Source organism: Periophthalmus magnuspinnatus, chromosome 14 (genome assembly GCF_009829125.3).
Source record: "Periophthalmus magnuspinnatus isolate fPerMag1 chromosome 14, fPerMag1.2.pri, whole genome shotgun sequence".
Taxonomy (NCBI): domain Eukaryota; kingdom Metazoa; phylum Chordata; class Actinopteri; order Gobiiformes; family Gobiidae; genus Periophthalmus; species Periophthalmus magnuspinnatus.
Window position 1 is genome coordinate 21,076,419 of NC_047139.1, and position 16,776 is coordinate 21,093,194.

At 39.0% G+C, this 16,776-nt stretch overlaps 1 protein-coding gene across 1 annotated transcript in view; it reads right to left on the minus strand.

Annotated features, from left to right (window-relative positions):
- igsf9bb (immunoglobulin superfamily, member 9Bb) overlaps nt 1–16,776 on the minus strand; it is a 108,049-nt gene that overhangs the window by 11,435 nt on the left and 79,838 nt on the right. Inside the window, exons 10-15 of the mRNA XM_055226923.1 lie at nt 14,170–14,286; nt 13,669–13,819; nt 11,868–11,979; nt 9,124–9,299; nt 6,200–6,426; nt 3,324–3,408 (exon numbers count right to left, since the gene is read on the minus strand). Coding sequence (XP_055082898.1) covers nt 3,324–3,408; nt 6,200–6,426; nt 9,124–9,299; nt 11,868–11,979; nt 13,669–13,819; nt 14,170–14,286 — 868 coding nt within the window. The remainder of the gene's footprint in view (nt 1–3,323; nt 3,409–6,199; nt 6,427–9,123; nt 9,300–11,867; nt 11,980–13,668; nt 13,820–14,169; nt 14,287–16,776) is intronic.

The window sequence follows — 16,776 nt, forward strand, 5'->3', positions numbered from 1 at the left end:
GAATCGCACTGCCAACCTGTGGGTCAGTGGATCTGACAGCTCAACCAATGATGTTAGCATTGAGAGTGGGATTTGAATCGTCAACCTTTCGATCAGTGAACAAACGCTCTACCAACTGAGCTGTTACGAAAAAAGAATGTGTTATATTTTGTTTTCCTTGAAAGATGTAGTTGTTATTATCATGCAAAACTTGGGGTTAGGGTCAGGGTTTTGTACAGTGTTAGTTGTGTTGAGTGATACTTTGGCCAGATCTCTAAACAAACGTATAAATAAAATATAATCTTTGCATGCTCATGTGTTGGTTTGCCTGTGAGACTAATAAACAGATTAATACTGGGGTCCCTCTTTGCTCAGCTCTAAATGGGCACACTGTCCTGGTGACCTACATTATGGTGAATCATGCAATGGGGACGAGGGGTTACACTGCATCTAATTATGAACGAGCATTTAGTGCTGGGTGCATTGCAGTGCAGCCAACTCATAGGGAGTGTGACATCACCTATAGTGTTCAGCTCCAGTCAAATGAAGCTCATCGAGGCTTATACAGGTGAATTTGGAGCCGAGTTCCATATTTGGAATTCTGACAAGGAGTATCAAACAAAGAGCCAATTTGGAGCAAGGCTGTTGAACGTAACCGCTGATTTAGCAGGAAGAGGTCGGATAGCAACGCTGTCAATCTAACCTGTTGCTAACACTAGCGGGAACAACCTCGGGGAATGAAGGCACCTGATTTGTTTGTTCTTAATGTTCATAGCTTGAGTTACGTACACAATAGCGAAATAAAAATACCAGGATTATGTAGAGCGGGTCAATACAAACATTTTAAGACCAAAATGACAAGCCGGAGTCGAGGAGCCAGAAGCGCACCCAGGTTCACTTCCTACTTGGAACGTGGTGGCTAGCATGTCCATTTATATTGGTATTACACTACTTTTGGATAATTTTGGATAATTTCAAATGTTCAGATTTTAAGAGGGTGACAAGATAAGTACTAGCTCACCTGTTTTTGACAAGGGGGAAAATAAATGTAGCCTAACAAAGAAGTTTTGTTGAATACAGTAGTAACAGGTCATGTTTAAGCCATGTTATAATGCTGTTACCTCCTCAAAAACAATGAAAATGCTATATTCGCTGAAAACAACATCTTTGACTCATTTCACTTACATTTTTGATGCTCTGAGTTTCCTCTCCCATGGCTCTGTGCTAAGTCACTCCCCCTTCAGAGCGCTATCACAACACAGTCAGTGTGCATCCCACTAATGAAACTACTGCACATCACGTCAGGTTTGTCAAGTTGCTGTGTACAGTTTTGTATCATGTTTTTGTGTATTTATGGAGAATTGTTGTGTTGGGGCGTGGGTGATGTAGGCTTGTGGGTGGAGCATTGGACAGAATCTTACAGCTAACCGTAAGGAGGGGTTGAATAGGACTTGGAAGAGATCGCTAAATTACTCAAACATGCACGGATGACATCTAAAACCACTTCAGGTATGTTTTTGATGAGGGAATGTTAAAACATGGGACTACGCTCTGAAAAATCTATTTTGTGTAATACTCCCTCTGTAACATTTTCTCTTTCATCTTTGTATTTGCCACAAGAGCTATGGGTGTCTTTACGGCCAAAGTCAATTGTTTAGAATCCAGAATAACAGTGGCCGATGAGCTCTGCAGATATTTTTGGGCCTATTTTGATTATTTTTGATTTTTGATTATTATGTTTTATATATATATATATACACTCACAGCTTTTTTTCCCAAAAGCTTTGCGTGGCAGCAGGTCAGCTAGTACACAATATCGGCCTGTGTTGGAGGTTCAAAGCCAATAGCCGATGTGCTAAAAAGTGCAAATATCATTCCAATATATCAACCATCTGATATGTCAGTCTGTCTCTATTTGCCATATTAGTTTGCCATCTTTTTGCTTAATTTTCCTTGTCAAAACCTGCACTGGTGTGAAGAAACTATAATAAGATGTAACTGTTCACTTGACATTCTAATAATCGTTTAACTCCAGAAATCAGACGATGATCAGAATAATCAAAATTGTTGTGTGCAAGTTATCATGGCCAATCAATTTAAACACAGTTCTGATTTCAACCACCAGGGGGAAGCAACAGCATTCAGACCTGCTAAGCCTCAGTGCAAAAATCTTCCTTGTAAATGCTAGCAACAGCTGTTATACAAAATGATGTGTACTCTGTGACCTCTGCAGCATAGCAACATTTAAAGCCTTGTGATTTTAGACTTGAGCTCAGAGCTGACAAACTCAAAACTAACGGAACCTTATTTTTAGCGCAGTTGTGCAGTACAGCTTTGAGTGAGACTATGATGTCATACTTTAGAGACTGACCTTAAAGAGCTCTAACACTTGATAATGCTGAGTAGGGTGAATGTAAAGAGTGCCCTGAGGTTTAAGACTCAGTTTGGTTTCAAAGAGCGCTGGTTCAAACTCTGAGTATTGTGAGGTGAATACAAACTGAGAGTGCTGCTTATTTGCACTGAAGAAGCATCAGCGGGTGCACTATGTAACTTCTCGGGTGTAAGGTTGGCCACCTGCTTTACTCTGTGAAGGTTTACTTTAATTTACAGTTACTTCACTCACTTGAGAGCAGGTATTTGTACTTTCTCCTTTACCACAATTCTGAACTAGAGTGAAAAATAAGCAATGGTGAATGAAGTAATTTTGTTACTTATGTAAAAGTACTGATACAGAGGTAAAAAGTTACTCAGGTAAAAGTTAAAGTAGAACATGAAAAAATCTACTTAAGTAAAAGTACCTTTTTTAAGTACGTTTAAAAATGTACTTAAAGAGTAAAAAGTAAAAATATTTCACACGTGTTCATTTGTTAGTGAAAATGTACCGATATTGATAAAAAATGATACATATTTTGGTCAGCAGTAACTATATGAATCCATTTCTTACTTTTTGTTATGAATTTTGTGTATTTATTTTTGTTTGCTAAGACTGTTAGTGTTTATTACATATGTGCTGTACTGATGTCATTAATGTGCATATGATAACACTGGGGTTATTTGGTTATTAGAGTCTTGTATCTTTTGTATTGCTCTTTGATAAATGGTAAATGGTCACATTTTTATATAGCACTTTTCCACCTTCAAGGCACTCAAAGCACTTTACATCAAGGAACCACTCACCCATTCACACACACATTCATACATGACGCTCTAAATGTGATTTTGTTGTTTTCTATGGCAATAAGAATGAAATCTTGAATCTCTTAAATCTCATCTGTGTTAAGATCACTTTGTATGTTGTAGCTACAAAAGGAATCTACATGTGGTTGTGCGATGTAATGCCTCACCTGTGCTGGACACTCCCACGACGTTACTTGCTTCACTAATGGTATCATCCATGACGGCCATCACACGAAACTCATACCATGCCTCCTACAGACACATGCACAAAAAATATCTTTAGGAACACCACATTATAACAGGGACAAAAATGGTTTATTTAGCAGCAGACGAAAATGAAAACTAAATGTAAGAGACAGGTGTTGTCCCAGGCCTATCTCTCGGCTGGCCTGGGAACGCCTTGGGGTCCCACCTGAGGAGGTGGAAGGTGTGAGAAGTCTGGTAGTCCCTGCTTAGACGACCTCAGGTGAGTCTGTGTACAAGTCTTTCCCTGGCATAGCAGTGCCATATGAACCAACTTTGAGGACTTCAGGGAGCAGCCTCCTGCTGGTGAGTCAGGACTAAACATGGGGAATCAGTGTTTCAGTTTTATGCAGCTAAAACCTGAAACAGTCTTCCTAAAGATGTGAGACAGACCTATATTTCAACAAAGCTTAAATCCAGACTCTAACCGGTTCTGCTTAGCTGTGCATATGACTGAAAGGGTTTTATTCTGCACTTTTCTGTTTTAATGTCATTAGCTATGTTCAGGTAAGATAGGAAGAAAAAAAAATATTAAATGGCCCATATTATTATAATACTATTATTATTATTATTATTGTACTATTTTCTGATCTCTGTTATAATGTTGCTTCGTCATCACAAACATATCGAGTTTTGTTTCACTCACAAATGTTTAACACACAAATCCTGCATATTTAGGCTGAGAAAAAGCAGAAAAAGCTCTGTTCCACTTTGTGATGTCATGTGGTAATACAGGAAGTGCTCCATCGTGTTTTAACACTTCACACACATTCACTAGGATCATTTGGATAATTTCAGCCCTGGAATTGCCAATCTCTACTGAACTAAAGGTAAAAGGAGCTGTTAATTTGAAAATTACCCCTTCATGACATCACAAGGTGGAACAGAGCATTTTGAGCTTTTGAGACATAGACAGACTAATAATAAAGGATTACTCAAACGTGTGAATTAAACAAAACACAACTCCAGGTATGTTTTTGAGGAAGTAACAACATTCTAACATGGCTTAAAGCTCAGAAATATAAATTTTGTGTAATATAGGACCTTTAAAGTACCTTTGACACCATATATTACCCGGTATTCTATACACAGCTCCCATTGAATTAACTTTGCCCCAACAACCACAGAACAACCAACCATCTTGATTTCAAACTGTGAAGCTTTACCTGACTTGAACCCATATAGAAAAGTGTATATATTGTTGCGTTCACACCGGGGCATCGGGGCGTCAAGTACATGCAAAGTTTATGGTTGATGCGCATCTTGGCTGCCCCGCATTTTGTAACGTCAGAGCACCGAGAATATGTGGATTACGTGGTGCATCTTGCGTGCTCAGGCGCTCTCTTCATGCGTCCAAAGAGTCAGACGCCAGAGTTGAGAAAGCTGAACTTTTGGCGTTTGACACACAGCATCAACCAATCAGAGACTCCGCTCCAGTGATTTAGCGAAGTCATTATCTGGAAAAAGTAGAAAGACATCAGCTACCAACTATTGGCAACTTAATTATGCTGGACGCAACGGCTAGTCATGGACCCAGACACGCCGCCGCTGAGAAAATCGCCTCCGTTTATGGGTTTTATGTAATAAATACATTAAAGTCACTCTCTCAACCTGGTCTGCAGCGTTCACAAAGGCACAGGGAAAAACATCCAAAGGCACTCGTAGATCGCAACGGACGCTCTGGATGCGCGTCAAGTATTTTTTGCATGCTTGTCCTCAAATGCAAAGGCGTCCAACTCGAGGCGTCCAATGCGCTTTTGACGCCCCAGTCTGAATGCAGCATAACACATTATGTACATCTTGTGTATAAATACCATAGTACAGTATAGACACCAGGAATGAGAGAGGAGAGTGAGTGGGTGTTTGCTGTGCAGTGAAAGTACTGATCTTTTATCATCTGTACTGAGCTCCAAGTAGACGATGAGTTCAAAGACTGGATCCAAAATACACTAGAAAAACAGTCCCAACCTGTGAATTAGATCGGGCAGAGAGCTCAGTACATCCACTAGAGCACTTAATGTGCTATATGAAGGACAGCGTTAAGAGACTAGCATTACTGGCATTTACAACGAAAACCATGACAACAAGTACAATGAGCTGAATTTCTGAAATAGCAGTGCTCATAAAAAAGAGACTAAAGCACAGAGCTGATGAAAGATTTAAAGACTGACATTTTAAAGTAGAGATTATCTGTCATATTTTTAAGTTAAAGTTAAATGTAAGTTTTTAAAATAAAGCAGAACTCTGTCAGTTAAAATGCACAGCTTGTCACTACAGTTGGTAACTCTACCGGCAGCAAACTCTGGAAAAGAAGCGGCCTGACTTGTCTGCTATAAATATTCATATTTTTATTCACAGAGAAATAAAGCACAATCAAAATTCCAGGATCATGCACAGCGGGTTAATACTAACATTTTAACACCAAAACGACCAGCCTGACAGCAGCAGTTACATAGAGAGGGGCAACATTTTTTCCGTATAGCAAGTGAAGCCAGAGTCGATGGAGCTGGAAGTGCGCCCATCCTATTTGGATCAAAGTGGCTATCATGTTAGCTATGTCCATTTATATATAGAGTCAGAAATTTGTCTTCTGCATTTGACTCACTATTTAATGTCATCAGTGAAACTTGTCAGGAGCAGTGGGAGTGGCACCCATCTCCAGATCTTGGGCTAGGCTAGGTCAGAAAAAACACTCAGACGCAGGAAGAAACTTCACAAAGAAATCTCCACAACGCCATTATGAATACAGTTTATACACACAGCCTGAAACACACTGTTAAAACTCCTGTCAGTATTTTACCTGAATGAGGTCGCGGGCGAGCAGCTCCGTCTCCCCAGCGGGAATGCTGTCGTCCAAAACCTCCCATTTCTCGCCTAGGCGGAACTCCATGACATAATGCTGAAGAGGTGCTGTGTGATTGGCAGGTGGCATCCAGGTGAGCAGCACTCCCTGTTGCGTGCGATTGGCTGTGAGGCACCGTGGTGGGGTAAGCAGCACCAATGGTTCAGGGGTACTTATAGGAAATACTAGAACAACACAAAATACATCAGAGTATAAGTAAAACAAAAGTCAAGTGATTCTCTCAAAATGTTTATCACCTCAAAAACATCATATTGGTGGTTTTAAGATTCTATAATGTAAGGATGTCATACTCCCAGATGGGGGGCAGGAGGCAGTTTTCCCTACTGATTATACTGTACTTTGACTTGAAACATCCAAAAGGTAAATACACAAATGCTGAACCTGATCACTTTAATTATTAGCAACTAAACCCAATACCTCACTGCATTACGAAACAAAACCTGCAATTTAACCATGCCCCCATCAGTATTAAATATTATTGTCCTTAAAATATTGTAATATCATCTGAAATCCAGCAGTTGTGATTGGACTGGTTCTCTGCCCTATCTACACAGCTTAAAATGCTGAATCAAAAACTCTAAATAACATAAACCACGACAGGACTCCATGTATATATCTATTAAGGTTAGACTTGCACACACCTCGATGTGGAGCTAGTTTCTGTAAAATGTTTAAAAAAAACAACATATTTGACGTGTGATAATTTGCAAAATAAACGTCTAAAAACCCTCTGGGCTGAATTGGGAGTTGGCTTTGTTCTTGTTTTTTTGGAGGCACAAAGGTGGTGCAGCAGGAACAGTTATCACAGTGAGCAGCGCATCACATACTTTTACATAACTCTCACTGACAGCTTCATTTACACAGAAAAACTGACATTTTTGGTTCAGTCTCAACTATAATAAAATATGATCTGTACAGGTCTGATAGTATGCAGAGGACACAGGTCTTTTGTCGTGTGAGACTTTACATTACATTGAGTTTGCATTAAAATACTGCTGTAACGTTTAAAAAAAGCCGAGTCTTATTGGATCTATACTCTCAAGGCCTCAATAGACAGTTAAATTACTCCCCCTTCCTCGAAAACCACATGCTTTAAACTAAATAATTATAGATATGCCTATTTTTTTACATATTATATTTTCCTAAATGTTTTTAAGATTTGTCCTCTAGAAAATTATACATCTCCAGCACCTTTGCATATTTTTTCTATTAAGTAGTTCTAAAATTAACATGAATGTATATGTACATATAATTTAAGTGTCATGTTAAGAACTAAACTCTACTCAGCCTACATGTCCCATCATGTATGACATTTCACGTGACGTGACCGTCACATGATCAAAACCTATGACATTATCTGAAATGTGGTAATAAAGGCTTTTAATTATTTTGTACTTTTTTGAGTGCCTCAGTTTTTTCAACTTTTAGCATTCCTGCCCCTAAATATTTCCATTAAATTACTGCTTTTTAGTCTATATTATATCTCGACTTTTCTAGATGGAGTTGTTCAAGCTGTGAAACTCACAGTATCAGTGAGGTGCTGCTGCAGATGTGTGAACCAGTTGCCTGTTTGAGTTTACTTAAAGTAAGACAAGTGACACCTGCTGATCTACAGTTCAACATTAAAGGGGCGGTAGCATAGACTGTATAAAGAGTGTGATGTCACCCACAGTGTTCAGCTCCAGTCAAATGAAGCTGATCGAGGCTTGAGCAGTTATAGGGATGAATTTAGAGCCGAGTTTCATATTTGGAATTCTGACCGCTAGTGTCATAGCAACTAAAGAGCCAATCTGAAGAAAGGCTGTTGAAGGAAACGCCCCTTCCTGCCCATACTGCTGGTTTAGCAGGGGGCAGGCACTTAGCAACTGTCAAGCAAACCTGTTGCTAAAACTAGCGGGAGCGACTTCGGGGATTTGTCTGTTATTAATGTTCATATCTTGATTTACGGACACAATAGTGAAATAAAAAGGATCATGTACAGCGAACATTTTAAGACCAAAATGACCCACTATTTTCACCAGGAAGCAACACATGTGCTTTGTTAGCATGCTAGTTGTTGTTGGCATTAGCATGACAGTCTCTGGCAGTTGTGAAAAATGCCTCTAAACTCATTGTAGTGAACAAATAGAATGCTAGGTATCCAAACAGAGTGAGGCTGTTGCTCCAAAGTATTTAAATGAACTAGTTCTATGTTTCACATTTTTTAAAACACCAGAAATCATGTACAGCAAATTCAAAGTGTCATTTTGACTTTTCAGTTACTGCTTTGGGAATTAAAATAATGGTTTAATTATGAATTCATATTTAAACAATTATTTCTGAAGTCTGAAGGTAGATTGTTGGTATGATTAAAGTAAAAGGATATGGTTCATTTTATTTTACATTGTTTGGGCTTTTGCACTTGAGATTGATACTTGAATAAAAATTTGATCACAAAAATACATAGTTTGGGCTTCATTTCAAAAGATCTGTCAACATATCAGCAATGGTGCTACTGATGACATTGTATTTTCCTATGAAATATACAAAAGGTAAAAGCACATTTGTTGAACCTGATAATTTTTATTGGTGAGAACACCCTAGAAACCCCCCTATATTACAGCATGAATCTAAACTTTAAAAATATTCATTTTTCCCTGCCCTCATCCGTTTTTGATAAGGTAACAGCATTATAACATGGCTTTAAGCTCACAAGAGTCAATTTCATATAATATAGGACCTGTAAATATGATTGGCCTATCGAATATTGTCACATCATGTGAAACCCCGGGATTGGTCAGCTTTGGTGCTCTCTGTGTTATGTCCTGCTGTGTTATTCCCTGCTGTGTGTGTTTTAGTTGGGCAGTGTTTCCCACTCTCACCTAGTGTGTTCACAGTGACAACCTCGCTGAAGGGGCCCGTGCCCAGTTTGTTTTGGGCCAAGACACTGAACTGGTATGTCGTCTCTGGCTCTAGGCCTGGTACCACCATCCAGTCACGCCCCCCCGGGACCGCCACGGACAGCCAGTCGTGCGGACCCAAGTGCGCCCTCTTCAGCCTGTTCACAAGTCCAAAGGGAATAGATTAAACACAGCAGGAGAGATTACGTCAACTGTTCAGTCTTAAGTAAAACATTATGATAACGTTAAAATAATAATGTGTTAAAACTAAACCAGAATGTTCATCATTTAAAAGCGTCATGCATTTTAGCTATAAGAATAAAAGGACTTCATCACTAAAGCTATGTGAGCACATATTTTATGCATAAGTCAAACATAGATCTTTGAATATTTGATGACGTCACCATTTTCACTGTAATGTAATTAGCCCATGCCGCACTTAGCTTCGCAATTTGCTGGTCGCCCATGCCATACAGTTTGCATTAGCAGCATTGGTTCAACAATAACAGTATGCATGCATGAGCTGTCACATGTATATGATAACAGGAAATGGTTTTTGTTGAACTTAATAATAGGCCTGTCACTAAAATTACTGTAACGACTTATATATCTAAAAGCTGGAACAATGTAAGTTGGGGTTGAATATTTATCGTTAGCACAATTACTTTGAAAAAATGGGGAGATTTTTGCAAATTTTAATTATTAATGCAAGATTTCAGCTGTTAAGAGTTTAATAAGGCTAAGTATTGCTTCATTCTGCTATTTAACTGTTGCAGCTCAGGCCTTTTAAAGAGCCCATATAACACTATTTTCTGATGTATGTTATAATGTTGTTTCCTCATTGCAAACACATCTGGAGTTGTGTTTTGTTTCAGCCACACATTTAACACACAAACCCTGCATTGAGGCTGAGTTTTTCTCTTAAACTGAAAACACTCTGTTCCACTTTGTGTTGTCATGTGGCAATACAGGAGGTGCTCCACTGTGTTTTTAAACTCAAAACACCTTCACTAGAATCATTTGGATAATTTCAGCCCTGGAATTTCCACTCTCCACTGAACTAAAGGTAAAAGGAGCTGTTCACTGTTCACTACAGCTTCATGACATCACAAGGTTGAACAGAGCATTTAGATTTTTGGCGATGTAGTCTGACTAATAATAAAGAGTTACACACACATGCGTGAATAAAACAAAACACAACTCCAGGTATGTTTTAGATGAGATAACAACATTATAACATGACTTAAAGCTCACAAGAGATATATAGCACTATAGATAATTACTATATCAACAATACATGGTAAATGGACAAGAGTTTTTGGGGGTCAATATTTATCATGGGTACATTTTCTTCATACTAGTGAGAAGATTTTGGAGTATTTGTGTGTTTTATGATAAGATTTGAGCTTCTATGACTTAATTGTTAGGTTCTGTCATTTATTCTGTTATATTGTACATTTAGAATACTTTTTTTTAGATAATTCTGCTTCAGGGTTTGGTTTCAATATTATTGTTTATCGTCTATATTGACTTCCGCAATATTTCACACTTCAAAATGTGTTATCGTGACAGGCCTAGTACAAAGTGATTTATATTTTGCTACAAGAGCAGCTACTATCCTGATCCGGTTCTGGAAAAGGATTTTGAAGAGAAAACTGTATTCATAGAGCGGTGTATTTCACCATTTGAGTAGTTATGGTATATTAAATGTTTTAATTCTGTCCCATTATTTGAGAATCAGAAATTGACCAAAAAAGTGTGTTAGAACCATAGACTGTATAAAGAAGCGGAGAGGGGAGTGTGATGTCACCTATAGTGTTTGGCTCCAGTCAAATAAAGCTCATCGAGGCTAGCAGTTATAGGGGCAAATTTGGAGCCCAGTTCCATATTTGGAATTCCGACCACGAGTATAATAGCAACCAAAGAGCCAATCTAGAGCAAAGCTGTTGAAAGCCTGCACCGCTGGTTTGGCAGGAGGTGGGGGCTTAGCAACACTGTCAATCAAAACTGTTGCTAATGCTAGCGAGAGTGACCTCGGGAAAAGAAGGCAGCTGATTTGTCTCGTGTAGAGCGGGTTTATACAAACATTTCAAGACCAAAATGACGAGCCTGAGAGCAGCAGAAAGGAATGAGCTGGAGCCAAAGTTGATGGAGCCGGAAGTGCGCCCATGATCACCTTCTATTTAGAACGCAGCAGCTAGAGAGTTAGCCATGTCCATTCATATATACAGTCTATGGTTAGAACTATACATTACGTTTGATATGGTTACAAATACAGGAAAAGCAGGAAAGATACCATCTAAAAGCACTCGTTATGGATAGAATTCGATATTATAAATATAGCTGAATAATGTATTTATCACATTATTAATTTATTTGATCTTTGTCTTTTAGCTTTAGCATTGTTAGCTTTAAAATGTTGTATTTAGCTTTAAGAATTAGCAAATGCATATTTAACGTGGCCTGGTCCAATCACGTTTCTTCCATTTGAGCAGCAGCAAAGCGGCAGCAGCAGGACAGAACTGGGGTCATGTTCAGTGGAGTTGTTTTGAAGCGCTCCTCAGGTTCAAAGGTCAAGCTAAAGAGATGGACCTCCGTGTATTTCCATCTCTATGTTTCACAACTGTTCTGAACACAACCCTGGAAAACACATTTTAGAAGTAACAGAGGAAGTAGAAGAAAAGCAGGAAGCAAAGCATGCTGGGATGACTCACACATGGCCATACCAGACTGAGAATGTCTGCTGGTAGCCTCCGTCGTAGCCCACCTCCCAGGACACATTGGCCCAGGTGGAAGACCCGACCACGCGGACACTGGAGGGAGCGTGGGGACTTGTGCCTAGAGAGGAAAAACACTTGTAAAAGAATCTAATCCTATAGTGAGCTGTCTCCAATGTAAAAATCAAAAGAACTGATGCCCTGATGAAGGCCGAAGTGCACTGGCGTAATTTTAATTTGGGGTAATAAAGTGTTTTATTAACTTTGAACTTTTTAATGCCTCAGGTGTTTTCAATTTTGATTTTCAAACAGGTCCCTACACTGAAGAGCACCTAAAGGACAATGTTGCACATTCTCTACACATCCAAGTAGCCCTTCTGTATTCTAAAATATAGAGTTAATTATTTGATTAACTGAAATTCAGGAGCAGGACCACACCTCAATCTCCTCCTGCTCCTCTCCAGCGAACCATAGCTCACCTCAACCACACCTCTAATTACCCAGAAGCCCTATTTATACAAGTCCATCCTGACAACACCGTCTGTCTCTGCTCTCTCGTCACCCTCTCTCCCACCACGTGCCTCTTGGCGAGGGAGGTCTCTCTACCCAGCCACCACATTGATCCATATCATCAATAAATATCTTTATCATATACCATTGTTGTGGTGTGGTCCTTGCTAGTGACTCTACCTTTAGTGAGCTAATGTGGATAAGACGCATGATAGCGATGGGCCATACCAATGATTATTGTTTGCGATACTGTTTTGATACTGTCAAAATTGATACTATAGAATAAATGAATTAGCCTGAGGCTGCTAAGAGAGCTTATTTACTATCAGTGTGGGTCCCAGAGATATGAGTAATAATAATAATAATGCATTTTATTTATAAGCTCCTTTCAAAACACCCAAGGACACTGAACAAGATAAAAAAATTAGATAAAAACATACAAATACAATAAAACATGACAAAAAACTGATTGATAAAAGATGTGTGATTGGTTACAAAAGGTAGGACAGTCTGAAAAGGTGAGTTTTGAGTCTGGATTTGAAGAGTTCCAAACACACTCTGGTAATATTATTCTTTCAAGTCTCACCTTGCTTCCATTGTAGGGAGTATTATAACCTCTGATGATGTAGACAAGATAACAAGGACTGAGCTGAAGGTGTTCTTGGATCAGTAGTAAAATTTCTTAAAAGATACCAATAAAACTGCTTTACCTTAGAGTAGAGGTGCTATCATCTCTGCTTTTCACCTGCTTTCAACCAATGGAAATCAACTTTTTCAGAATGAAAATATAAATATTTTGATATTGGTCCAGCCATCACATATGTGTATGTTTTTTCCATTATTTTAGTGTTTCTAGTGTAGTAACATTTAAGTAGCTGGGACATGATGGACAGGCCCACTGCCAACAAGCCCCTGAAAGAAAGAATAATTCTACTCAAATAATAATACTCAAAGATAGTTGCTCCTATTTCAAATTAGGTGCTATGTATCGTGATATCTGTATATTTGTGTTTTGTTGACTTTTATGTGAAGCACTTTGATCAGATGAAGTAGTTTTACATGCTATATAAATACATTTGCATTGAATTGAATTGACTTCCTCAAAATACAAAGTAAAAATATATATTAGTGTCTTAGGTCCTCAAGTTCATAATCAAGCATCTATGACAGTCACATATTATCAGTTTTTATTCTTAAAGCTAGATGCCAGAAATGTTTTAACAACCAACTTGTGACTCTATTGAATCAACATATGAAATAGCCGCCCCTGTGTCAATTAAAGATGGAAACAAGTGTGTACCTATGACTTGGACGTGCGTGCTGGCAGTGATGCTCGTGGCTACGTTAGTGGCGACACACTCCCACTCTCCATGGTCCTCCTTCGTCAGGGACTTGAACTGTAAGCTGCCACGCGGCAGGACATTGTGCTTGCTTTTACTGGGCTTCCCAACCTGACTCAGCCATGCAACACAAAGATAAAGGCACATTAAAGAGGATTCAGGTTTCAGTTTGTGAAATATGTATCGTCTACTTCAGTCTACTTTAAACAACACACATAATGACCCACGTGATTAAACGAGTGGTTAATTGTACTATCAATATGAAATACTGCTTAAGACTCACACACCATTATGGTCTAACGCATTTTCTTGATGGCATCTTTTATAGACGACATTAAAATGTGATTAAAAATAAATAGCATTGCGCACTTTAGGTCATTAAATTTTGAGTAGTCACTTTAGAAATATAATTTGCAACTCCAAACTCCTCCATGGTTTCAAATGGAGTCAGAGTCTTATACCTTCCTCCATGTGATGTTGGGAAAGGGATCTCCCTCTGCCTCACAAGGGATGACCAGTTCTCTCCCAGCCTCCTGCCTGTACTCCCCTCCAGGAACCACAGAGAATTTGGGAGGGTCCTGTCCAGAGAAACAGTGGTGTAGAATACATTGTAGTGACTCTCTCAGTAGTAATAATGGAGTAGTAATATTAGTAGTGAGATGCTGGTACTAAACTCTGTGTGGGCTCCCTCCCTCTGGAACTCGCTCCCCCTGACATCAGTTAGTTTTATTGTCATTTTATTGTATTTTAGCTTTATATTTTATTCTAATGGTGTTACTAGAGTACTCTTTCACAGAGATCAGCTTTACAGATTAAAAATATTCATATTCAAATTTGATTGTGTTTTATTGAGACCGAAGAAGAGTGAGTTACCATAATTGAGGTGAAACAACGAAACAAAAGCATGTATGATCAGTCTGAGTTCTGAATGGGTTAGTATAGGTCTGAGTTTGGAAATGTTTTTGAGGTAGAAGAAGCATCTGCAGGACAAAGCTTGGATATGCTGTTCAAAATTCAGGGCCTGATCAAAAATTATTTCTAGATTTTTTGGGGAGGAGGGAATGCTAGAAGTTAAGGCCCCGATGCTTTTGGAAATCTTCCTGATAGTGTTGTCATGGTTACCGGAGATGATGCCAGACAGTCAAGCACAATTTTTAGATTTTCAGTGTCTTCAAGGTCAAAGGAATAGTGCATTTGAATGTCATCTGCGTACACATGGGAAGACAATAATAATATGCTTATTATTTCACCAAGTGGAAATAAGTACTGGGCAAATGAAATTGGTCCTAGCACTGACCCTTGGGGTACTCCGCAGGAGTGGGGCAGATGTTGACATAAAAGGACCTGATGAGACAGAAAAGCATCTCTCTGGTAAGTAGGAGAATCAACCAAAGGTTCTATCAGAGATTCCCACTATCTCTGGCCCTCAGTGTCGGAAGTCTAACAACAGCAAGGACTGTACTCAGACTACAGTACGGGGCCATTTGGATGTCACAGTGCACTCTGAGAAGGGCGGTCTCAGTGGATGGTTTTGTTGATAACCAGACTGAAATTTGTCACTGCTGAGAACAGGATCATTTGATTATCAACAGCCTTCTCTGAAATTGTTTAGATGAAAGGCAATTTTGAAATTGGTCTGTGCATGCAAGAAACCAGGGGAACAAGAAAGATTTTTTTGAGTAGAGGATGAACAATAGAGTCCTTGTAATGTGTGGGGAAGCAGCCAGAGATCAGAGAGCAGTTAATGATGTGAAGTAGTGCGGGACCAATGGACAGCAATACTTTTTTCAAAAAGCTGGCAAAATATCATTAGGGCTAAATGAGGTCTTCATACAAGCTCATCTAAGTTATTCAGGGATATGGCTGTAGAATACTTTGTTTGCGAAGAATACAAAAAAGTTTTCACAATCTTCAGAAAACAGGAATGGGGAAGGCACTTGGGAGGACACAAGGCCATTCATGGTGTCAAAAACAACTTGGGGGTTTTGCTTATTTGCAGTAATAAAACCTCTGAAATAGACCGAGCAAGCTTCTTCAATTGCAGTATTAAGAACTCTTCCAAATGGAGGCCAAGGACTAGGAGATTGGTGGATTTTGAGTAGCGAATAGTATTGTTTATTAAAGGGTTGGGCCTAATAGATGGCACTGTTCTGTTTCAGAGGTGCACCATTATCAAGACAAGCAGAACAGTGAGAGTTGAACCAATAGAGTTAACAACCTGGACATCATTAGAACAACAAAAACAATCAAAGTTGTTATTAAAATCTGAACAAAATATAGCAGCTGTTAAATCACTAAGTATACTAGAGTACTGAACCTGCTTAGCAACTGGGATTTCAGCTTTATGGAAATATTGAAGAGAATACAGCTATGATTTGTCACACATAACTCTTCAGATCCTTTCATATCTACAGTGAGTCCATGGGAGAAGATAATATCTAGAGTTTTAACCTTAATATGAGTGGAGCCATTAACATGCTGGCAAAAGTTGAAGGATTCACTGCGATTTATAAAATTCATTGTAAGATTATTAGATAAATCATTGATGGCCGTATTAAAATCTTCAAGCAGGATCAATTTTAAAGTTTAAAAAAGGAGGTTAAAAACATCACAGAATTTTGGCCAAAACATGCCATTTGGACCAGGGAGGCGATAGTTTAAAGCATAATAAACAGTGGCATGAAAAGCTGTCTGTATGTATTATGGCAAGGCCTCCACTGCAGCCTGAAGGTCTAGGGTCACATGTGAAGGAACAGCCTAGAGAGCAGAATGCATTTAGGACATATGTTGATCACATCTCTGCCAGGTCTGTGATAAACATAAAGTCCAAGTCTTTCTTAATGAAGAAGTGATTTAAAATAAATGATTTGTTGGCAATGGAACGTGTATTTAACAAGACCATCTGAATTAGCTAATTGGTTGCAAGACATGTGCTGCACCTAGTGGCCTCCAATTACCATGCACAATGCCTCTTGCTGAGGTATAAATCAGCCGTGGAAATCTACCCCGGCCAATTGTCTCAATAGGAAAGCCTACTACGACCAACAGGGAGCGCTATCTGGAATAGT